The 24,796-nt window shown below is 43.4% G+C and overlaps 1 protein-coding gene across 14 annotated transcripts in view; it reads right to left on the bottom strand.

Moving 5' to 3' along the window:
* FBXO25 (F-box protein 25) overlaps positions 1-24,796 on the bottom strand; it is a 989,471-nt gene that overhangs the window by 893,327 nt on the left and 71,348 nt on the right. For 10 of the 14 annotated variants that reach the window (XM_069606066.1, XM_069606067.1, XM_069606074.1 and 7 more), the window contains exon 2: positions 14,961-15,111. In XM_069606066.1, the coding sequence (XP_069462167.1) occupies positions 14,961-15,111 (151 nt within the window). Of the gene's footprint in view, positions 1-14,960; positions 15,127-24,796 lie in introns of all 14 variants that reach the window. The other 4 variants (XM_069606071.1, XM_069606078.1, XM_069606080.1 and 1 more) reach the window with 1 other exon arrangement.

Here is a 24,796-nt window from a genome sequence, read left to right as displayed (position 1 = left end):
AGAATGTATTATGCTTGGAATTTCAAATAATATGAAATTGTTCATGTATCCTGTTGGTTGTTTACACTATGTGTCATCTAAGGGTTTCTCTTTATATGTACCACTGTCTGCATCCCATTGTCTCGGTTCCATTTCGTGGTTTTCATCCATTCTAAAACAAGTACTGTGTTACAGGCGGATGCTGGTACTTAGACTACAATTACATCGTCCTTTGGAGCTGGTCCAGAGTTTGAGGTATGCGTACTGACAGTTCCCTTGAATGAAAGAAAGTAAATTCTACATAGGATACTATTAGACATTGATATTCTTATAAAAGTGCAGTGTTTCAAACTTTTATCATTGTTACAATTTCTCCCAAATGCAGAATACATTGCAAAATGTTTGAGGTTAACATTACAATCAGTATGCTTTGCACAGTGATCTCTCATCGAGTAAACTTGCCATCAATCAGGTGAAATTCGAAATGTATATTTTGACTAAATGACGTAAACTGTTCACGAAGGCATGTATGTAAGCGATGTGTGCGATGAAAGATTTTAATATTTGACTTTTGTTTTTTTTTTTAATCAATATTCTATTCAAGAAATGTATACAAGGTCGGGAATTAGAAGAGGATGCACATGGATCAGTGGTGGTGGACCAGCTTGCTGGTGCCGTCGTTCCAGAGAAGACCACGGTTTCACAGAAAATCAAGAAAACCAGGGTTAATAAAAATAAAATCATTTTCTAGAAGTGTTTAAGGCTGTTTTGTTCATAACATGTTTTTTTATTTAAAGTGATATCTACTGTATGTGTGATTTACACTGAACATGTTTTATAACCCATTTCTCAGAGGCCCAGAAGTATAAAGACACAGACAACAAATGAAACCAAAGATGCTGCTTGCCAAACAGATTTCACCATGGAGCAACTACTATTTGAGGCGCAGCGTGGTCCAGTCAATAAGCAGACTCAAGATGCTTATATCCAATGGCCAGAAAATGAATTGAATGTGACCGGCGAAGCTAGCAAAGTGTTGTTGGACCATTGCTACAATGTGAGAACTCGACAAGATGAAGATGAAACTGAATATAATGAAGATGCTTTTGAATTCCTCACTGACCACTTGACACAATCTACACCTGCAAAAAAAGGTCCACCTAATAAACAAATCGACATTGATGGTTTCTCCAATTCGTGTGCAAATAATAGAAGCTGAACTAACAAAGACTGAAGCTTGTACGCAATTGACTGAGGAACTTGCCAAAGTTCTCGACTACAGTTGGTCTAGTTTGGCCGATTTGTCCACCACAGTCGAATCACAAACCACAATCATGCAGGATGATTGCCTAGTAAAGGAGCAGAAATACATTGTATTCGACAGCTGCCTGGTAGAGATTTTACTGATGCAGAAATGTGTGCATGCAGTGAGGGAGAAAATATGCGGGGAGCCATTGGTGATTGTGACTAGTGTATTACAAGGCACGAAATTGAAAATCTAAGCCACCTGGTGCCCACCTCCACGATACATTTTCATGGTCCGCTCAACCGATGCTGGGCAAAGTGCCAACTGTAAATCTACTGTGTTCAGCAGCTCTACTTTTCAGTGGCTCTACTTTTAGTAAATTGTCCAGTTTCTGTCAATTTGTGGGACTTCAGTTCCTTGCTAAAATGCAGTACTACAAATATCAAAGAGAATTTGTATTCCCCGCTATTAGTCAATCCCGGAAAATTGAACAAATGTGAATTGAAAGGACATTCTCTGGCAAATGTTTCAGGCTAGCTGGCGATGGACAGTGACACAGCCCCAGATTTTCAGCAAAGTACTGCACATACCACTTTCAGGACATGGAAACTAAAACAATTGTGAGTTCGTGCAGGTGTCCAAATGTAAATCCTCAGTGGCCATGGAGAAACATGGTTTCATAAAATTCCCTCAATCATCTTCAATCGAGGGGAATGCAAATAAACCTCGTAGCCACTGACTGACATGTTTCAATAGCCAAGGCCATGCGAGAGCAGTTTCCAAACATTTGCCATCAATTTGATGTATGGCACAAAGCCGCAGGTAAAAAAAAGAAAGAAAAAAAAAAGGGTTCTGAAAATATTTTATAGTGGTCCTAGTCTTTCAGCAACCATCTTTGGTGGGGCTCCAAAACTTGTGATGGTCTGGAAATTCTACTTGAAAAATGGCGCTCACTGATGCACCACTGTTCCAACGTTCAGTGGATGGTTCCATCTTCACCTCCACACAAAGCTCTTGAGAAGATCATGTTTGATAAAACTCTTTCAAGAGACCTGAAGGGACTCACAGAATTCTGTCACAGCGGAGATTTGGAGGTGTTCCACAATATGTGCCTAAAGTACAAGCCCAAGAGGTTGCATTTCGGCATAGACGGTATGCAATATAGAACATTACTAGCCGTATTGGCGCATAACGAGAATCTAGGCAGAGAACAATCGAGAACTGCAGGAAACTTTGGAATACTTTGCTACACAATGGCCTTTGCAAAACTGAGCAAAGACATGGGTTGCCAAGCTGATAGACCAGGAAATGGAATTCGATTTTGTGAAAGATATCATTTTGACTGTTTTGGCCATGCATACTCATGGAATCGATCCTGATTTTGTTACTAGGACACATACATTGTCAAAAAACATTGCAAACAAGCCCTGTGCACCAAAAGAGAACCTTGTTGAACAGTTGACTTCCCGGTATAAACGATTAGCAGCAGTGTGCATGTTCTACAATGTTTGTACATGACCAATGGAAATCTATTTAACTTGAATTTCAAAGCTATTAAAAGTATTAAGAAGTATAAAGCGTCCAAATTGTCTTTTACAATGTATCCGCTTTGTCTATTTTTTTTGCAAGAAGTGCCTGTTGGAGGATGACATACAGTGTAACTCTGCGTTTTCCCCCTTCCCGCTTTCGGCCAGCTCTTGTAGGTCCTTCACTGATCAGTGCACAGGAGGGTCAGATGTATATCAGCATTAAAGCAACTGCGGGGTCTGCAGTTGCCTTAGCATGCACGTGTCCAGACAGAATGAATACGTGTCCCTCTAAGGAATGAGACCTAAGCTAAATAACAAATTTGGCATGCAAGAACTAATGGCTGTAAGCAAAACAATGCATGAAAGGGGGCTGTTAGTGTGAAATAGGTGCATTCCGACCTATATTTTTATGGGGCATGTGTTATGGGTCGTTGCTTTCGGGTGCCTTATCATAAGGGCTGATCTTTGATTTACGGCCTTTGGAGTCTTATAATTTCAAACACAGTGGGGATAGGTGTTAGTGTTCCCAAAATATAGGACCACTCTAGATTAGGTATATGGTAGGTGAATTGGAGGTGGTGCGGGGGTAGGGTCTGGTGACCAGATGCGTTCAAAGGGAATAGGGTTCAGGGGGCTGCAGCCTGGCACCAAGGGGTTGGAGATGGCATGAGTCAGTCAGCACAGATGGATGGGGCACTAAGGTTGGAGCAGGCCTTGGTCTCACATTCTTGGATGAGCACATTTTGTCAAGGCTCGATACTCCCTACTTGAAAAAATGAATAGCTGCATTTCCGTGAGAACGGGAGACGCGCTGAGATGACAGAGGTGGTGGGGGCTGGCTGGGCGCGGCACTGGGAGAGGGCGAGTGAACATTTCGCCAGAGGGGCAGAGGGCCTAGAAAAAGACACTGTTTGGAAGGACACAAAATGGAGTCCAAAGTATTCACATTAGCACAGCGTTAATACACTTATATGAAACATGGGTGATGCAAATAGGTACAGGAGGGGTGGAGATGTCTCCCACCTTAGTTTATACGTCATTTGCTCGGTACAAGAATGGTGCAGGGGGCAGGATATACCACCTCTTCGCCAACATTTGTTAGTGCACGGGAAGTTCAGTGGAGATGGAAGGGTACTTGGATTTATGACTTGTCAGTGTCTCACGTTATCCGCAGAGCACATTCCTCTGCAAAAACAGGGCACACGCAGAGGTGACAATGGGAAGGACTCGAACTGGAACTGTTGCCCTAAAATAACTATACATATAGACAAGTAAAAAAGTATTCACGATAGCGCAGCATTGGTGGATGCCAGCAAACAATTTGTTTATTTTTCGAACATATTTTGAATGCCATAATGGCCGGCCTGCCTAATCGCTCCCATGGAGTGAAGGCCACTGCATTCGATGTTGCTTGTGGGCTGTTCACACCGACACATCATGTACAGTTATGTTTTTGATTTGTGGCATTTCTTCCCCAAAAGGAAACTTAGCATACGCGCTCCTAAGAAGGTTCAATTGTTGTTCGTCCTTGGAAGAAAGGGAGTATTCGCTATGGATTGAATGGCGGGAGGGTGTAAACTGATAAGGTTCACCATTTCAAAACTGGACAAAGGAACATGTAATTTCATTTTATGAAAACTGTTGATATGAGTGGACACTGTGTTACGCCAAGAGAATGGAAATGCCAAATATATTGCACGTTTTACTGTAGACAATTTTATAGACGAATGAGTCAAGGTTTCATTTTCTGACCGGTATTGCTTGCTTACATTGTAATGGGTTGCTGGTTGGGGCATATTGTGACGACACGCAAACACAACCTGTATATATTTGTTTTTGTCCCGGGCACATGGGCAGTCCAGCACCGAAATACATGGAGTCCACGTCTGGGTTCCCCCAGGTTCCACTAACGCCAAGTTTGCTGCTAATATTCCGTTATAATGCCGTCTATGTGTTGTTCGAATTCTTCCGTCAGCTTCCGCATCCGCATCCCACTGCGAGCTAAACATACTCCACAGCACTAACCTCTCAAGCACATTGTACACTCACTTTCTACAATGTTTTCTCTGTGTTTCCATTGTTTCTGGTTTGTGTTCATCATTAGGTTTCACCCGGTGCAGAATTAAAGGGTAAATGGATAAATTAGAATAAAGAATGGCTACTGAGATATATTTCTGTTATGTTTTCTACACAGCTACATCCTTCCTTTCTGAGAATGTCATTGTTTCCAGATACCCAGTTATGGTTTTTCAGCAGGCAGTGGCAGATACACCTAAATGGCCGATTTACAATTACACTTATGTGGGACGATCGCCCGGGACCGATATGCCCTTTGGCGGTGCCAGTGACAAGGAGCAACCTGACATGGTTTACGGCGGTCTAGCAAGAAGCTGATGTCTAAGCCTTGCGATTCAAGGTGCGTCTAATGTGCTTCTTCTACTGAAAGGAACACTGTGTGCCTCATGACAAAGATTTGATGTTCAAAAACAACGAAATTAAAAATTTGGTTGAATATGGAAATTGGCAGACGTTCTCAAAGCATTTAGTGTTAAATAAAAGCACATTATAAATTGCAGAGTATTGGTGTTTCCTTTGAAAATAGTTTTTTCTATTCCAATTTGGGACGCGCTGTGCTGTGGGAGGATGTGTGTGTTGATATTCCGGGTTGTGTGTCAACTAACGTTAAGACGTAGGCGATTGCTGGGCGCGTTTGGCTACGCTGCCTACTAATGTCATGAAAATAGGTAGAATATTGCTAGGAATAGTGATGTCAGCTTAAGGGAGGGGGGATATGATTTAGTTCCCCAAGGGCAGTTCAACTTAGGGCAATGCAGCAACGGATAAGATTAGCAGAAGATGGTCACGCCCGCTGCCTGATTTCACATGTGTAAAAGTGAGGAAAACTAAGGTACGGTGCATAGGAAATGTTTTTACGATCGATCACAGTTTGCTTAAAACCACATGCCCGAAACGCTCAGGACAATAATATTTTTGAGCACACTATTTATTCCTTTAAATGTTTTCAGTGATGCAAACATCTTTGTAAAGGTTTTTAACCTAAAACAAAGATTGTTTTTTATATGCTGAAGAATGTTTTTGGGGAAGGGCATTGTTGTCTTCCAATTAAATATGACGTTATGCGCAGTCCAAAATTGCATCCTGATGTCCTCAAAAGCACATATCAATAATAAAAAAAGAAATGTCCCTTTTCTAACAAATGTACATTAAAGTACACTGCTAATAACGTTAGCTATTTGTAAGCAAGTTGCTGGTCAGTGAAGACCAATTACTTTACCATTTAGAACTAGGATAAAATGCAATTAGCAGGAAGTAATACACACAGATATCAAAAGGGGGCCCTCTACAGAGGAAGCAGGACAAGAGTTTGGGCCTGATTCATGGAAAGTTTTCCTATGGGATTGTGCCATTATAAAACACTTCTATGAATTAGGCCCTCTGTATTTACCGGAAGGATATACATTTGAAGAGAATTGTGCTCGTCTTGCAAGAAAACGTGTCTCTATGGTTATCTTTGCTTTGAAAGAACCAGCTTTCTGCATACAAGCGCACATCAAAACCAATTATGATGAAGCAAAATGAGTTATTTCACATCAAGGATTCAAAATGAAAATGCATCGTATGGTCCCTTTTAAGCGTTTTACAAACCTCGTTCAAAATCGCTGATCTCACAACATTATTGGAATTCATAAATGTATGGCTGGATGCCAGGAATCCGCAAAAGCAGAAGATAAAAGAATAGAGCTATAAACGAAAGGACATCTGGAAATCACAGAGGCGTACGTGCATTAGTTTCATATTTATATTTAAACATGAGAAATTACATTTTGAAATACCCCCAAAACGTTAAGAAAAAAGACCATACACATGTCCAAATAATATTACATGATGGGTTAACATTTTGTATGAAACAAAACGGAAGAAAAAAAAAACGACTTCAGTGAGGATAACTAGGATTGGCTACTCACCTTCACGTCTTTGGTCCGAATGCAAACCAAGTCAGTAAGAGGGCACTTATAATTAATTGGGGTGGAGGAAAGGCAAGTCTGCTGGCGGCTGAACACGGTTGCCTTATATCAGAATCGCAATATTTCGTTTTAGACCCTTATTGGACTATTTGCCAAATAGGACGTCCTTTCCTTACGCCACATCATCTACCATACCATGTTCAGCAAATAAACTGAGAACTCGCAGGGAAATGTGTTTAGAAGGAGAAAAAAAAACTGCCAACAAACCAAAACCCTCCAGAGAAGAATCCGTGGCAAATAGGAATCCACAACAAGGAATCCCTAGCAGAGCTTCAGCACCAATGGGGTAGCCATACATCATCATGGCTCTGGAAGATCAGGATTTCCAAGAGCAGCACAGGTCTAGATCAGGCTCGGCCGGTATGAGTGGGAGGTCTGGATTCAAGGTTGAATGCATGGCTGCCAAATTGTTGCAAAGAATGCAACCCTCTATTCGGGCAATATTCGGATATTTCAGTTCATCTTGGCAGAAAGCAAACCTCATTACGGGATGAATTTGGCTCCTGGGCACAGACTATATTTGAGGTGAGAAATAGGTCAAGGTACAAAAGAAGTAGGCATTTCCCTGACATTCTTCAGTTATTATCTGAAGCAGGACCAATAATGCTAGAGTTTGGAGCCCAACATCAACAACTTACAAAGTATCTGTTCCTCCTTTTTTCACCAGGTCTGGTCTCTTAACCATTCATACCGCAAACTGGTGTATTGACATAAACATGACAGAGCATCGGCACCAACATGCAGTTTCTCGGTCTGCGCTTTCAGACTAAGTATCAGTCACTGTCTCGGTTTCAATCTCGCAGCCATGGCCTCTTTGCCTTAGTCATGGCCACTCAGTCCTCGGGTATGGCCACTCATGTTCAACTTCGACGTTCATGTTCAACATCGATGTGGTCATCATTCTACATGTCAATACCATTCTCAAGGGCACTACATTTCAACTTTATGGGCTTATGAAGCCATGCATACCCATCCAAGTTGTATAACTGAAAACTAAACTCATTATTTAATGTGCACTAACGCAATATCATGAACATAGACCTACTCAAAATGGAGCTGCAGAACGTTCGGCTACCTGGTTTTGGATTCTATACTCCATTTGAATATGAAAAGATTTGACTGAATGTCTTCCTCACTGAAATCACTCCACTGATTCCCAGTGGAACATAATATCCGAGTTAAAGCCTTGAGTATCAATCACATGGAACACATCAGCAGTACTCGCTGTACACCAACTTCAGATCCCTCCCCATTCCCTAATCTGGCCCACTTTAATAACAATCTGAAGAAGAATATTTTCCAGGAAGGCTCCTTCCCTATAACACCAAGAGACTGAACCACGCCACAGAACACAATGTAATTCAGTTGTTGACCAACATTCAGACTTCTGAAAATATAATCATGGTCCGATCTCAATGACACAGGAATTTTCATTTGCTGATTCAAACATTTGCTTGGAAGAGCAGCGCTTTGAAGTAGCCAAAAGATAGTGCTAGATGCAATATTGATGCAGCATCAAGCACTTTTAGGCTCACCCAGTGCACCCATATATGGCTATAAATGTTAGTTTGTTAACCAATAATGAGGATTCCTCGATGAGGTGGTTTTGTCACGTTAATAAAAAGGACCATGGATAAAGAAATGCGGAGGGGAAGGTGCGGGTGGGGGTGGGGGGAGGAGGGGGACTTCACATGGACCAGATGCATCTTCTGAAGAATCTCTCTGCACCAGTCATATAAACATGAAAAATTAGGTGAGAATATGGGGCACGATCTTTGCTGCACTTGATCATTGTGGACCAAGAAAGTACGGCAAGCAGGGAAACGCACTGCGCTCTGAAAGCGGAAATGTACTAAAAATAAGTGTTGATAAATCAACACAGACAATCTCCAAGATGGAACTAATGACCTCTTTGTCCCTTGACAGAGGTACAGTTCAAAAAGATGTGGGCCACTACCTTGAATTGTATGACTGAACTGAGCACTTGGAAACGCTGCCTGAAGTTCTACTTCAATAATTACTTCAGCATTTCTGTGTGCTTTACACTTATTAAGTCATGACAGTTTGTAGCAAAAATGTTGCTTATGTAATAAAGGTAACGTATACATACATACTGTCATTAAAAGACAGCTACAAAATTCAATGTTGTTATTATAGGCATAAACAAAGTACAAAACTCTGACATCTGCAATGGCTTGGTCCTCGCTGCTCAGAACATAAAGTGAAGCAAGGGACTGAAAACACAAGCCATGGGAAAATAGCGCACATGAGAAAGAAAGGCTAGTACAGGCAGCAAAGCCATCCCACATTCCAAAACACTAATCAGCTGGTAACCTTACACTAGACATTACGACCAACACAGATGAATGACATTACGCTACATATTGAATATTCCCCTTTGGATTCTGGCGCTTGTTTTCCTAAATTTCAAACGGGAAAGAAAAAGCTACAAGTTCCAGAATCCAAAGGGAAAAACACGTCTGGGTGGAGTTCTAGGAAACATTTATCTCTGAATTTATCAACACCACAAAACGTCTAATAAGAAAATTAAGTGTCTGAAGCACAAGTTATTATTTCGCTAGATACATCAGAATTCCGAAAAATGAAATAACATGGCTTTAAGAAAAAACGAATCCAAGAACCCACACAAAGATAATGATTCTGCCTTTTATCCCAATCGTCAGTGATGCCAAAAGTGAACAACTAGACAAGCAAAACATAAAAATAGAAAGATAAACGCACTATAAATTGCCCAACGAGGTATTACTCAAATGGGCTCAGTGTGTTCTACGGATTCTATCTGGGTGTTCTTGGATCATTGCATATGAGGAGTCAAGCCAAGTCCACAATCATGAGTTTGTAATGGATATTCTCCGGAAGAAGTTTGCACAACTACTACAAGTAGTACTACTAGCAATACTTAAGCTGAACACATTTCTTCTATAGCAAGCATGTCGACTTAGATGAAACAGTATTTTTTTTTTAAACTTTATTTAATACTGGCATCGTCACATTACAGGAAAAGCATGTTCAAGAGAGGTGTTACAACTCACAGTCACAGCAAGATACATCTTTAGTCATATTATACAAGATGCATGGGGGGTGAAGTTAGGAAGAGAGGGATAGAGGGGTGGGAGGAAGACACATCGCAGTGAGGTATACAGAGGGACTTGGTGCATCCACAGTTTTTCTATTCGTCTGCCGCCAATAAGTATGTCCTGAGGGGGGCCCATATGTCCTTGGGCCTAGACGTGGATACGCCACTTCACTTTCTTGTGTGTGGATTAGATCAAGTAACCCACTTCTGAGTGTGGGGGGTTCTTTCGACTTCCATTTCCTAAGGATACTTCATTTAGCCACGGCTCCTCCCACTGCAAATAGTCTGCGGGCTTTGACCGAAGCCTTGCCAATATCTCCCAGAGGGTATTTCTGCGGTGTGGGAGGAATGTTTGTTTATTGAATTCCTAATGCGCACCAGACCCAGGGGTAGCAGGGCGCAGCAAAAAGTATATGCGAAGCTTACAAGTTACATAGTGAGAATCACAGTGACATAATAGTAAGTACAGAAGAACATAAAAGGTGCTATTTAATATGTCCTCCATGGTGTCTGCCACTTCTATCCAGAATTGTTTAATTGGCGGGCATTCCCAGTACATGTGGATGGCTGTTGCATGGGTTGCGCCGCATTTGGGGCATGCCTGTGGCTTGGTAGGGTCAAACATGCATATTTGTTTGGGTGTAATGTGTAGTTGGTTCAAAATCTTGAATTGGATAAGTCTGAAATTTGCACATAGGGATATGGTTTTTGTGCGTTTGCAGTAATTCGCCCATTGTTGATCATCTATTTGAATGTTCAAGTCTCTTTCCCAACTGGCTCTCGTTTCATTCTTGGATGGAGTGTTGGATTGAGTGATTCTGTATATGCTGTGCACGCTGCCTATAAAGCCGTCCTCTGTCAGGATTTCTGATAGAAATTTGTGGACTGATGGTGTAATGGGGAAGGACGGCCATTTCTTCTTGCAGGAGGCTTTTAGTCTTCGGTAATGTAGCGTTGTGGTCAGGCTGTTGCTTGCTCAGTTTTGGATCTGTGCCGCCGTGGGAAATCGACCAACCGAACAGAGATCGCCAACCTTGGCTCGTTTTGTAGGGTCCCATAGTACTTGTATGGTGCGGTCTGTTGTGGGCTCTGGTCCTGGGTAGTGCCATAGGGGGAGGTGTGGGCAATATGGTATTTCACATCTCACTCTTGAGAATCTGTGCCCATGCTCTTGCAGTCGATTCCATTGGATCGGCCAGGGTCTTTTCTCGTGGTACTCTAGCGAATATCATGCTCTGGAGGTTCAGCGGTGACGCTGCAAACTTTTCTGCATGTATGTGTGCAAATTGTTCTGCGGTATTTGTCCAGTATTTTGCAAAGTGTGCTTGCGCTGAATAGAAACATAGGTGGAAGTCTGGGGCTGCCAGACCTCCCGTATCATAGCTCTCACACAATTTGGACCACAATCGTTGACCCTTGTTCATGCATTATGCTGGTGATTTGCCTGTCTCCCTGTTCAGTCTTGATTAGGTTTGCTAGCATCTTGCCAGATGTATTACCTTCACCGTATTTCCTGGCTTTGGTTGGTTGAGACATATACTAGACTTCCTGCTCTGCTAATGTCTTGAATTTGGTCAGGGGATCGTTTAGTATGGATAATGTTGCTGGCTCAGGGGCTTTGACGTATGTCGTCTCCAACTCCTTGATGTGGGTTTCGATTCGGGTTAATTGAATGCGTATATCTTTCAGTGTGCCATGAATCTGGGAGATCAGGTGTCCCCTGAGCCACACTTTAAAAGTTTCCCATACCGTGTGGCATGATTTCACTGAGGTTCAGTTGCTGTCGAAGAAGTCCTGTATATCAATCTGGAGTGGTTTGTGTAATGAGGTATCCGGTAGGAGGTCCAGAGGCATCCTCCATAGTTGGTGTTCATGGTTGGGCGGTCCAATCTGGATTTCGAGTGCTACTGGGGAGTGGTCCGACTGTGTTCTGGGTAATATAGTGCATTCTTTCAGGTCGGGGATGCGGTTTACGGAGCAAAGCCAGTAGTCGATCCTGGAACTTGATCCATGAACGTATGAGTGAAACATATAGTCTCTGGTGGTAGGATGTATTTCCCGCCAGGCGTCTGGTCTGACATGGCCTCTTTTATGGCGAGTGCCGGTTTGGCGTTTGCACGCTGGGCCTGGGATGTTCTGTCAAGTGCAGGATCGAGAATAGTGTTAAAGTCTCCTCCCCATATAATTGTGTCTTCTGCAGGGGTTATTATATTAACAATCTGCTGGTAAAATTCAGGTGTGTCAATGTTTGGGCCGTAGGTATTTATGATTACTAGTTCCCGAGTCTGCAGTATTCCCCAGATTATTACATATCTGCCATCTGTGCCTATTTTCGTTTTGTGTACTTGGAGACTGAGTCTGCGGTGGATCAGCGTCAGGACCCCTCTTGAATATGACAAGTAGTTTGTCATATATATCTGTGGGCCCCCAAGCATGACCAAGTGCATTAGCCATGTGATCCGTGGTGTGGGTCTCCTGTAATAGGAGAATATCTGTTTTGTGTCTATTAGCGTATGCTACTACTTTCCTGGTTTTAATTGGGTGAAGGTGAAGGAGTCCTCTTACATTCCAAGATAGAAGTCTAGTGCTTCTGTTCATTTGTTGAGGCGCCATATGTATAGTATCAATGCTGTATTCTGTGTTTCAGCCATATTTTGGGGGTCCCTTTCCCTCTGTAACCATGCCAGGTTTTTTTTTATTCAAAAACCAACAGTTATTAACACCACAAACTTTTCGGAGGTGTAACCTTTTGTAACTTTCGCATCCCCCTATTTTGAACAGGCAACTGGCCTGTTTATTTACCCATCTCCCACCCTCACCATCCCCCCTAAACGGGCAGTGTGTCCAAAAAAACCATTTGCAACATTGCAGTAGAAACCAAGTGGAGTGGGGGCAGTGTGGCCCGTCTCTGCTCCGGGACTATGTCATTCATGATCTTGTGGATCGGCCTGTTGGTGCTGTAGCTTCAGTGCAGAGTAGGAGCTCTTATTATATGTCGAGTTTCATTTTCTGGATTCCAGGGGGTTAGTTCTCAGTGGGCGCCTCGGGGATATGTCTCTCTATGTATGACATAGCTGCATCTGGTGAATCAAAGAATTGTGTGTTGCCGGTGTGTTGAATGCAGAGCTTGGCGGGGAACATCATGGCGTATATTATTTTGCGGTCTCTCAGTGATCTTTTAACGGAGTCAAAGGATCTCCGGGGGGTGTGTACCCCTGTAGAGAAATCTTGGTAGATGTGAATGCGATAAGACTCGAATGTGAAGGGGCCTTGTTCACGGGCCAGACGGAGCACCAGTTCCCGGTCCCGGTAGTTGAGTAGTCTTGCTATGATGGTTCGTGGTGGTGCCCCAGGTTTAGGGGGGGGGGGGGGGTGACTAGTGCTCTGTGTGCCCATTCGATACATTTTTATTTCGAGAACTGTGCCTCTGGGAATAGGGAGTGGAGCATGTTTTCGAGAAATTGTTCCATGGTAGTATTGGGCTTGTGCTCTGCCACCCCCACCACCCTGATGTTGGTGCACCTCGAGCGGGATTCTAAATCTTCACACTTGTTCTGTAGCGCCTTCACATCTTTTTGATTTTTCTCCATGGTTTTGCCCTGTGTGGTAGCAGTGTTTTCTAAGGTAGAGACCGTGTTTTCTGCTTCTGTGACCCTGGAGTTCACCTTTCTTATGTCCACCCTGATGGAGGCAATGTTGTCCCCTATATCATCCAGTTTAGTATTAATTGCCGCAAAGCCTCTCTCCATGGCGGCCGTATACTGGGCCATCTCTTGAGGGGGTGGGTCTGACATGGGTGGACTGGAGTTTTCAGTGGGTTCAGTGCCCTGGTCTAGGTTGGAGGAGTTTGCGAAAGCATCCATGGGGCCCCTCCTCTTGTCTTTGTTTTTGGTGCCCCCAGCCATTACTATGAAGTGGCCTCGGGCTATTGCGCTGGAGCAGGAGAGTTGTATGTGTTGGTGAAGGGGGGGGGAGGGACAGGGCGTCACCTTCCCAAGTTTATACGACCAGGCGTGACGCTGTGCCAATTGTGTCTTCGGGGGGTTAACCCCGCCGGTGTGGGTTGTAGTGAGGGTCTTTGGTGCGGTTAATGCCTTGCATGGGTTTACCCAGTAGTTTAGGGTTGTGCAGAGAGTTTATTGGCGCAGTCTCTGCATGTGGGTGGTAGGTTGAGTGGTACTTTGCTGGCAGGGTATGGTTGGTGCCCTGTGTTGGGCTTTTGGATGGGCGGCTAAGGAGGAATGAGAGGCCTTTGCTTAGCCTCCCCTAGGCTGGGTGCTGCAGCTGGTGTCCACGTACCTCTGGCTCTGCGGTGATCTCTCAGCAGGAGTGACGGTGTCCTTTGCGGCGCCGGGGAGTGGGATAGCCTGGGGCCAGATTCCAGGCTATAGGATCTTCGCGCCCGCTTCCACCCGGCACCAGTGTGAGCCAGCCGGCTCTGGGGTCTGTATCTGCAGCGCCAGCGGTCCGCGGGATATCAGGAGGTGCGGCGCTGATGTGGGGGGAGGGTCCCTCAATCCGCTGCCCCGTTCCGCTCCTGGGGTGCAGTGTGAGTTGGTCCCCCTAAGTTTGTCTGGACGCCCACTGGGGTCCATCAGTAGGGGCGCGATGCAAGTCACCTTCCTCTTCGTCTGCTGCCGCTTTGGAGGTTTCGGCGCGAAGCCGTACAGCCATTGGTAATGGCGGCCCCTCCTCGCAATGGCGTTCCTCAGGATCGGATTGCCGGATTCGCCTCAAACTTGCACCGGTCACAACAGGGGAGGTTCAGGCACCTTCTCGGGCACTCTGCATCGGTCGTAGTTAGCTCGATCCGCAGGATTTATGGTTCAGGATTTCATAAGTCTCGGAGCTCCGAGATCAGGCGGCCATTTTGTTCGGCGCATCACAGCGCCCCCCTAGATGAAACAGTATTTAATTGGGAATACAACTGGCCCCAGTGTAAAGTCAATAAAGTCAATAAGATCCACTGTATAAACCCACTTAAACATGTAAGAACATTTTAAAAACATCTTTCTCTCAAATACGTACTTTACTGTGAAATTCCAATGATCTATATAACTTACAGAGTATGGCTGTTGTGCTGGTTATTCTCGATCTCAAAGTCTTCACTGTAAAACTCACATCTTTTCCAGCCATCTTCTGTCTTCATCCAGCTCCAGCCAGGCGACCGCCAGTCCTGGCCCAAGAATGGCATGACTTCCCGCAGGCAAAAGCCTAAAATATGGGAAACTATTAAAAAAAATAAAAAAAAATAAAAGTACATAAAACGATTCAGTGTTTTGGATATATTTGAAAGTGAACGTTAGGAAAATGGAAATATTTGTAGCGCTATTCATAGAGGCACACAAGTTTGCCTAGGTTTGCTCATGAATTATAGACAGCCAACTAGCTTAGTTATTTTGGATGGAATACCACTTGTCCACCTGTAATTCAAACCTTGTTCCCACCCCACAAGAACAAACCAGCGTATTACATTAAATGAATGAAACCAACTGATTAATCAATTTGGACGCTAGCCTTCCATAAAAAGACTAATAAGTAATTGAAGCAATGCAAATGTTACCAGGCATACACACGTATAAAGTATTCATTAATTAATGTGTTCATTAATTTAGAGTCTCCAGAAACGACTATTGATTCAACAATCAATTGTTTAACAATAGGTCCAACGAAATTCACTGAATAACTTTGGGGCCCAATTATAAGGTGGTCAAAGGGCCCAGGTTCCACACCCAGCTAGTATATGGTGGACCCGGGGAGGTATATGGGGCATCCCAAGACCACCCTCACTGGTCCCCGCTCTAAAGTAGGGGGTTGTCACTGGAACACTACCCACCTGCTCCCCTCACCCTCCCCACCCAAGCAAGCATACCAACAGCCACTACACACAGTTTAGGGAAACCCAAAATCCTTAACAAGACTATACCCTACCAGAGTGATTCCAGGAGTTCCCAAGCTAGACCCAAAATTCCAGAACAGGAAATGAAGCCTCTTTAAAGGTAACAATTGTGCAACCATTTTGCAACATATCAAAGTTACTGGTGAGAAACAAAGTAAATGTATTCCCCCGGCACCAAAATTGGAGGAAACATTTCTCATTGTGGCTCATGCTTGTGCAGTCCAGTGGAAACAAAGCTGCACTTGAACAATAAGAAGTTCACATGGAGTGAGTGAAGAGGAACATAAACACTGTCCTCCCGCCCTTGCTAGTGTTGCAGGGAGTACAAAGTCTCAATTAGCCCCCCCCCTAGCCCCCTGGTGAAGGCATGGTTAATGCAACACAATTTTTCATGCTCAAAAGAGAATTTTCGGACTGCAGACTCACGCGGGGGGTTCAGAGGGACCCAGATTAAAGCAGTAAATGGCACCAGGCGATCAAGAGGGTATGTAAAAAGCCCCATGCACGTCAATGGCCTTTTTGAAATTCAAAATGGTTGAAAAAACTATGTAATGTAACGTATGATTACTAACACATGAATCAATTACATAGCAGCTCATCCCTCAGTACAAAGGTGTTCCCATATCCTAAAGTCCCATCAAAGGTAAGAACAACCCTTCTATAAAAGGCTGCCAGTTTAGTCTGGCAGATTGGGGAGTATGGTTAAGGGTTGAAGTAAGGAGTTTTGCAGTGAGTGGTAAAAGAGGAGTACCGTGAGGAGCACAGAAGGAAGGAGTTTGGGGCTGGTGTGAGGGTCTTAAGCAAGTTGAAGTAAGGAGGATTTTCATCTGGGAGAGAGGGCTGAAGGGGGTCTGGAGGAGTTTAAAGGAAAGCTTGGGAAGAGCGGGGGAGGGCTATATAGATATTTAACAAACAAGAAGGGGGAGGAAAATCAAACTTAAAATTTGTGGTAGAGAACAGTTAGAGTAGAATATACAGCTGCTACATTCAAAGAGGTAGGTAGGAGGAGTATAAGTACTCATACTAGAAAGAGAGCAGGGAGGTTCTGGTGGGCCTGGTCAGTCCAGGGCAGAGGCATAACATTGTGCAATCTCACTGGGGATCATGAATATTTTGACAGGTGTGGCCAGCACAAAGGTGTCCCAGGGCCAGGACCCTAGTCTAGGCAGATGGATATCAGGTAGGGGGGGCACCCCGGGCCCGAAACAAATGTGAGCTATTGCTGGAGAGACTCACGAGTTGCCTTGGGCTCCTGAAAGAGACCAACAGAAGCAGAAGGCCTAGACATAGTCGTCAACAGACAAGAATTTAGGAAGCCAGCAAACAAGTAATCCAAAGACCAGGATCATCAATTGGACATTCAGTCAGCGGAGGACAGGCCCCATTGCTGGAACATTGTAGTAGGCTATTTCCATTGATTGCAATCTCTTAGTGGAGAAGTAACCAACAATTCATGTCTCAGGGTTCGAAATTGACGGGAGCTGGGAGCTATTTAGCTCCTGCTTCTAGCACAGTAGAGCCTGGGAAGCTTGAAACCAACATCTACCATGAGCTACTTATAGCACCTAGAGCCAACTGGTGCTTTCCAAACACGTAAATGTGACATTAACTTTAGTATTCTAGAATATTAATAAAGAAGAATTATAACATCTAATATACATTTAAACACAATGGTTGATATAAAACGGACAAAAAGTTAAAGGAGCATCTCTGGTAGCTCCTGGTTCCCCTGAGGTAGGTCCTGCCTACTGGGCGATGCCCGAAACCCAGGAGCCGATTTTAGCTCCTGCTCATCGAATCTCAATAGTCAAATCCTGTGTGTTGTTGCCAGAATCAAACTCTCGCCTTTTTAAACAGCATAGCCGTGTGTTAGCATCCTAGCAAGCTACACTGTCGCGAGGGCCAATACAAATATAGTACTAAAACTCCATGTTACATAAAGTGCGTTTCCTGAAAGAAACTGGATAAAATTACTTAGCAGCCATACCGATATCTCACTGCTCTTTCATCTTATTAAAAGATATCTTGCACACAATGACATTTTTCAATCCTTTTGTGCAGGAAAGTCCCGATTGTATTAAAGAACAGGTGAGCATTATACTTTTTTTCTTTTGCTATTTGGCAGCAAGATAAGTAGTCCTCCTATTCTTTTCTTGTAGAGAGAATGTTGCTTGGTGTCCGATAGTCTGATGTTGTCTGTAAGAGAGCGAGCATGAGGGGGAACCTCTGCGTTGTTCAAAGCAGAGCTCCCACAGGACTAATGCCCACATAGAACTAGGCGCATGCTTGTCTCCTCTAGTAGAGGCAGAGTTTAGCTCCAGTGGTAATTGCAGTTTACACAATGAAAATTTTCAGAATCCGGTTACCTTGACAAAATGACAAATTTACATTGTTGTAATCGAATTACCACACCATTTGGCAAAAGTTAGAAAATTAGGGCTATCCCTGTAAACTCTTGAATATAGTTATGAAACTTCATCAGGACACGCAGGTTAGGTTAGACAGGGCTCCGTTACAGAACCAATTACCACCTATCGAGGTGCATGTCAGGGATATGTTCTAGTGCGCTCCCAATTTAGCTTGTATGTGGCGGATACAGGTAAGCACTTAAATGGGTGACATTATTATTAGGGTATTTATTGAGCCCATACCTAGCTTCGGAAAGCAATGCAGAGCTTTATACTCATATGGGGAAGAACACAGTGAGGGAAGCAGGGAAAAAAGAAGCAGGGTGCTAACAGGAGAGGGCAAGGGTGGACAATTGGCAGCAAGGGGATCTACAAGCAACCGGGGGGGGGGGGAGACAGTGGGGATCAGATCACTGAGTCTCGAGTAGACTGCGGAGTGCAGGGTGTGTGGACCTAGGTTTTAAGGAGGAGTGTGTAGGATTCCCCTAGGCTAGCTTCCCTTCCTGGACAGCATCCGGAATAAGCGGAGGATCTTGTATTTTTGGACTAGGCTCCTGTAGGATGCCAACTTTCGTTTTACTTTTTGCCTCTGTTCGTAAAGGAAATCAATTTTGAAATGAATGCTTCCAAATCCAAGATTCTGACTTTTTCTGTGAAAAAAAAAGTTGTTTAAGATTCAGTTGGCATTTGCTTCAAATTGATCTAGAGGTGGTATCCAGTAGGAAATATCTGGCCTCCATGATAATCTAAGTTGTCTTATAGTGCCCAAGAGCTGCAGAATATTGTGACCTACGTGGCTCAAATGAAAAAATTAAAAATCAGAAATATGGAAGGTTCTCCATAAATGCCATTTTGAAGTTTTACAAGGCGAAAATGATCCTGCCCTTGATATGGAGCAGAATTTAAAGGTCTAGATTTCCTTTTGTACAAAATCGAAGGGAAATTGTGGCGTTGGTGTTTGCATCTGGCCACCATAGGTCCTAATGGCTATTATAGGAGTTTGGGATTACTATCTGAGCAGGTAAAATTGAATTGAAAGATATGGTCTCTATATGCTAAACTATTGGACAGCCCCATAGTATTCTCTGTTTCTCAACCTGAATAAGTTGGCTAGAGGGGGCACCTGTCTCGCTCTCAACCATTGGCTTGTGCATTTGTACTGGCTTGTTTGACAAGGTGAATGTAAGTAAAGAGGAACTAGTTAGCTACCCCGGATACCATTTTTTTTTTTTAAATGTTTTGCTAGTATTATTGGATAATACTGGTACTAAAATAAAAAAAAAGTAAATGTTATTTTCTCATCTATCTTTCGAAGAAAAACAATTAAATCTGTCAAAATACTTCATAAGATTTCCAAATTAAAGATGGAGATCTATTTTATGAGATTGTAATTTATTGCTAACGTTTACGTTCCAAGGGCTGGGGACAAAAAAAAAGCTGGATGATGTAGATTTTGTTAAACGATTAATAAACTTGAGTCCTTGGAATATCTGTGTATAGAACACCCCACTTTACAGTCGTTAGGGGAAACGCACCTGGCAGGTTTGACCTGTAAGAGGATTCAATTCAACACTACAGCTAAGTCAACGCCTAGTCTATAATACTGAATGAAAACCCTTATTGATATATCTTTATGTCCAGTTCATGCGTTCTGGATGACTACCCCTATATAACACCCCTCTCTTGGAATCCCCCTGACCCCACTGAGCCAAGAAGTAGTTCTGTTTTGCAAGTTTAAAAGATTTATTTGATAATTTAAAATATATATATATCACACTTTATAATAAATTAATAATTGAATAGCACACTTAATCTGATATGATAAAGATCAACAACGGAGAATCTGGCACTAGCACACTTCTTATAATCACTAATGAGTTGACATGAAATGGATAAGGTAGCACACTGGTAAATAGGAACAAAAGTATAATGTGGTAGAGGATGCTTTATGTAAGCTCAGGTGGATGCAATATTCAATGAATGCAGTACAGAAAATACTCAATATGATTTCAACCAAACAATGTAATCACTTTTCTCTGGCAATCCCCTCCCCCCCTTGATGCAAGGCAAGGAAATGGAAGGAAAACACACAGTTCTCAGAAATGCAATCAATGTAAATCAGTTCACCCCAGCAAGCTTACACTACACAAAACAGTTAGGAGTTTTGAAAACACAGGCAAAATGCTTTGATATGTGCTAGCAATGGATGAGAAATATGCTAAAATGCTTTTAATCCCCTTTCAGAGGTTCAGGGTGAATGGTATCTAGTTAATATTAGCTCAGACTCACTCTTGCAATGATTCAGGAATGATTAGCAGGTTAAACGAATTTCTGGCAAATGGAAGGCAAGCAGCAGCAGTTTTTACATGTGAAGAAATTTGCAAATCGCGGTAAAATTCGTGAATGCGTGTTCCGCGATTGCGGTAAAACTATAAGGGGTAGGAATACGGTTCTAGGTTCGTAGGAAAGCCACGATTCTAACCTTTCAGATGAAAGTTATTGCAAGTCTCTAGCACAAACGGTCGCGGAGATATGAGCGATTTTGTGAAGGTCGTTTTTCAGATTTGAAATTTTAAAGTTCAAAAAGACAAGTGCAGCTTGCAACTAGGAAATGACAAGTGACAGCTTTACAAATGACAGGTGACAGTTAGGAGGCAGTTCTACTTAGATTAAATAGATTGAATTATATGAATTTAAACTAAGAGATTGGTTCTACACAGTTCAGCTGGGTACTCACACTATATTCTTGAATTAAATGGGCCTCATCACGGATCTGGTCAGGGTTTTAGACTGGGCTCGGGTCTCTCTCTGGGCACAGCACTGCTTTCTCTCTGGGTACAGCACTGCTTTCTCTCTGGGTACAGCACTGCTTTCTCTCTCTGGTCTGGTCTCTAGTTTGGCTTTCTGGAGGTTGATGAATTTGAAGTCTGGATCTCTGGATGTTGTATGGTCCGGCAGAGCGCGTTGCAGCAAATGGAATTGAAGGTCCCTATCTGTCCTGTCTGTCTGCTTTTATGTGTTTAGAATGTGGGTGTGTTCTAGCATCACTGACCCTACCTCTCTCTCAGCTTCTAATTGGTCAAACTTCCATTTATCATTTGATTGGGGAATGAACTGTGAGTCAGAGGGATGTCATTTTATGGCTTGCAGATAGGACACTCCTCTGTCAGATTGCACACATTCTATATTTGATAATAAAAGACATATTTCAGAGTTACACAGTTGTTTGAAATTACATATACATGGTGTGGCTGAATTTAGCCATGTCTCTGTCCAAATCTGCTGTTTCTAAGAGCTTGCATTCAGAAATGGCACATAATTGACTTAACAGATTTTTCAATTTCTGACATTGACCCAACTTTACATACATGTGCGCCGGGAGTATGGACATTAACTGATGAAGTTTCAGATTTTTAACATGCATACATTTAGAGTAATATCCACTTTTCCGCTAAAACCCCCCTGAACACGCCACCGGGTCGAAAAACCTCTTAAAATGTGGGCAGAAAAATCACAAGAATTATGGTATCATTTATAAAATTTTCACATGTCCGCTCTATGAATGATCCATCTTTTTAAAGTTATGTTCTGGCTCCAAAGGGGTGTGGTTTCCTCTCCGCACAAGGTAGAAATACTGGTTTATCCAGTTCTGCCAAGCCAGCTTGCTCTCACAGGCAGTGCTCCTCCCAGCTTCTGCCAAGAGGAAGCTACATTTTACGACTGCTGTAATAAAACCTTTGCCTGAGTCAGGAGAGGCTCATTGTTCAAGAGGAAGCCATTTATGATCCTCTCAATAAACCCTCTGCCTGGGTGAAGGGAGTTGCATTGTTCACTCTCCTGCAGAGCACAGGTAATTCAATTATCAGATAGATGGCATATCCTTAGTGTGAGCAGCAAAAGGGCAGCTAGGCCTGGGAACACAGCTGTGACTCAAGTTTCACTCCTGATGGGGGTAGTTGCCAGGCAAATTGGAATCTCTTTAAGCTGTCATTTCTGTTCCCCAGTTTCTGCATTCAAATAAAACTAAACATTTTCACATATGCAGCTAGAAGGCTGATTCTAAGTTTAAAACTATGACATTTCAACAGTTACAAAGGCATGTGACACCAAACATAGGTCACTCATTTAATCTAAACATTTTCGATTTTAGTGTCTTTAAATCCAGTGCAACTTAAACTGCTGCAATCCACAGCTCAGCCAGTCTTGTTATAAACCTTCAAGTCACTTCAGAATATCACTTTACATTGTATCCACCTCTCAGTAAGTCTTTCTTTAGCCTGCTTTGGGTTCATTCAGTTTTACACAAAAAAGTAAAATCTGGTGTTGTTTTAAATTGCCGGCTTTTGAATAGTGGCGAGTACTGGTACTGCACCCATTTTTGGGATTTAAGAAAATGAATTCCCCACAATTCTAGGTTGCATTTGGCAATCAGCATTGCCATTCCCAATGGTTTCAGACTACTGTGCGGGTAGTCCAATGGTGGTTTTAGGCAGTGTCCTTCTGTGCCCATAACATCGGCAAAAATGGGTGGCAGCCTATTCTTCATGCATTTCCCTGTGCATTTTCTGGGAAGCTCTGGCCATCATGATGTTTTCCATGTCAGTACTGCACAGTTTTGAGGTACGGCTCGGATGCATGGGTAAATACATCCCACAAGCCCCCCTCTTGCGATGGCCATTCTATTTCACGAATGGGACTCGCAAGACCTGGGATGTTTCCTCATCTTCTTCCAATAGATGGCACAGTTCAGCATCTTTTCCTCCATCCGGTACTGATCGATCGGTTCTCCTCGCCGGTCCTGATGGGAATATTGGGCGGTACCCCGGGCCCGTTGCGTCTCTGCTCGCGGTCTCCGGATCGTCCTCCTTGGTCATTCTCCATGGTTTCATCTCTCCTAGGATGATAAAGCAAAAGCGGCAATACCTACTCATAGACGTTTTTCCACCACTGTTGAGATAGTGGGGCAGCATATGCATTTCATCATCACGAAACATTACATTCTTATTTTGAAAGAAAAAAAAAAAACAGTATAACTAAGAGACAGTTTCATGCAAATCACAATATTATAGAGACTAGATGTGGTATGTTTTATGGTTGGAACTGAATTAGTCTGAGACAGTACCCGCTAGGATTCCAGAGGATTCCTCCAGTTGTTGCAGAGTGTGCCTGGGATGGCAACATTTCAACTGGTTTATGTGGACCCACTTGTCTTCCCCCTCTGCCGAACCGCCTTTGGGGATGTGGATTTTGTAGGCCACAGGGGAGATCTTGTCGATGATCTCAAAGGGTCCTTTCCATGTAGGCAAAAATTTGCGCTGCGTGGCCTGGTTCCTTTGGAAGTTGTATAGATAGACCCGGTCTCCCACCTGATATTCCTTCCTGGAAGTTTTCAGGTCATAGTGGGTCTTCATGCTATCAGCTGATCTTTCTAGATTCCGCTGAGCATAAGCAAAAGCATGTTGGAGGTGTTTCCTTAAATTCTCTACATACTCATGAGTAGTGGAGGCATTTATCAGTGTCTGCTCTTGGGTCCTGTAGAGCAAATGCTGAGGAAGCACCATCTTGCGCCCAGTCATCAACTCAAATGGTGACATTTTGGTTGCAGATGAAGGGGTAGATCTGATAGCCATTAGGACCAGAGGTAATCGGATATCCCAACTTGGCCCAGAATCTGCCACAAACTTCTTTAATATGCTCACAATGGTTCGGTTATATCTCTCTACTGCCCCAGAAGAAGCTGGTCTATAAGCAATATGCAGCTTTCTCTTGACCCCCAGTATCTCCCACATCTTTGTCATTACTTCACTGGTGAAGTGGCTAAATCTGTCTGACTCAATCCTTTGAGGCAGACCAAAACGGGAAAAGATGTGGTTAATCATCAAGGCAGCTGCAGTTTCTGCCTTGCAATTTGGGGCTGGGAGACATTCCACCCACTTGGTGAACAAGCATGTCACGGTCAACATGTACTTATTCCCCCTAGCCGAGCGAATCACAGGGCCTACAAAGTCGATTTGTAAATCTGACCATGGCAGTGTCATCCCCCTCTTTTGGAGAGGCGCACGGTGCGTGAGGGATGATGGCTGAAACTGTGCACACACAAGACACCCCTTCAAGTATTGGTCGAGGTCCTGCCCCATGTGTGGCCAGTATGCAACCTCTCTTAAGATTTCCAATGTTGTGTGAAACCCCCTATGACCGGCGGTGGCCGCATCATGGGCGTGACTTAACATCAGGCTTCGGAATGAGGTAGGAACCCACCCACTGATCGTGGCCAGCTTTGGATTTCCTTACCAACAAACCGTCTTGGATCCGGAACATTTTTGGACATTTCATCAACACTCTTAGGTCCTCTTTCCCAATGTAATCGGTATCCGTCAGGGGAAAGTTCTCAGGGTCCTCAAGGTGCTGGTAAAATTTACCAATTATTGGATCCCCCTTCTGAGCAGTAATCAAATCAGCATCAGGGGTCTCCTTACTCCATTGGGCAATTGAAAGGTCGTTGTGAGCATTTGTCTGGGACCTAGTGATGGCAGTGACCTGGATTTCCCCCAACAGGGACTCAATCTCAATTAGATCCCCTTGGATGGCCCCG

This window comes from Ambystoma mexicanum, chromosome 4p (assembly GCF_040938575.1).
Source record: "Ambystoma mexicanum isolate Mex_15411 chromosome 4p, UKY_AmexF1_1, whole genome shotgun sequence".
Lineage (NCBI taxonomy): Eukaryota > Metazoa > Chordata > Amphibia > Caudata > Ambystomatidae > Ambystoma > Ambystoma mexicanum.
This window is presented reverse-complemented; position numbering and strand designations above follow the sequence as displayed.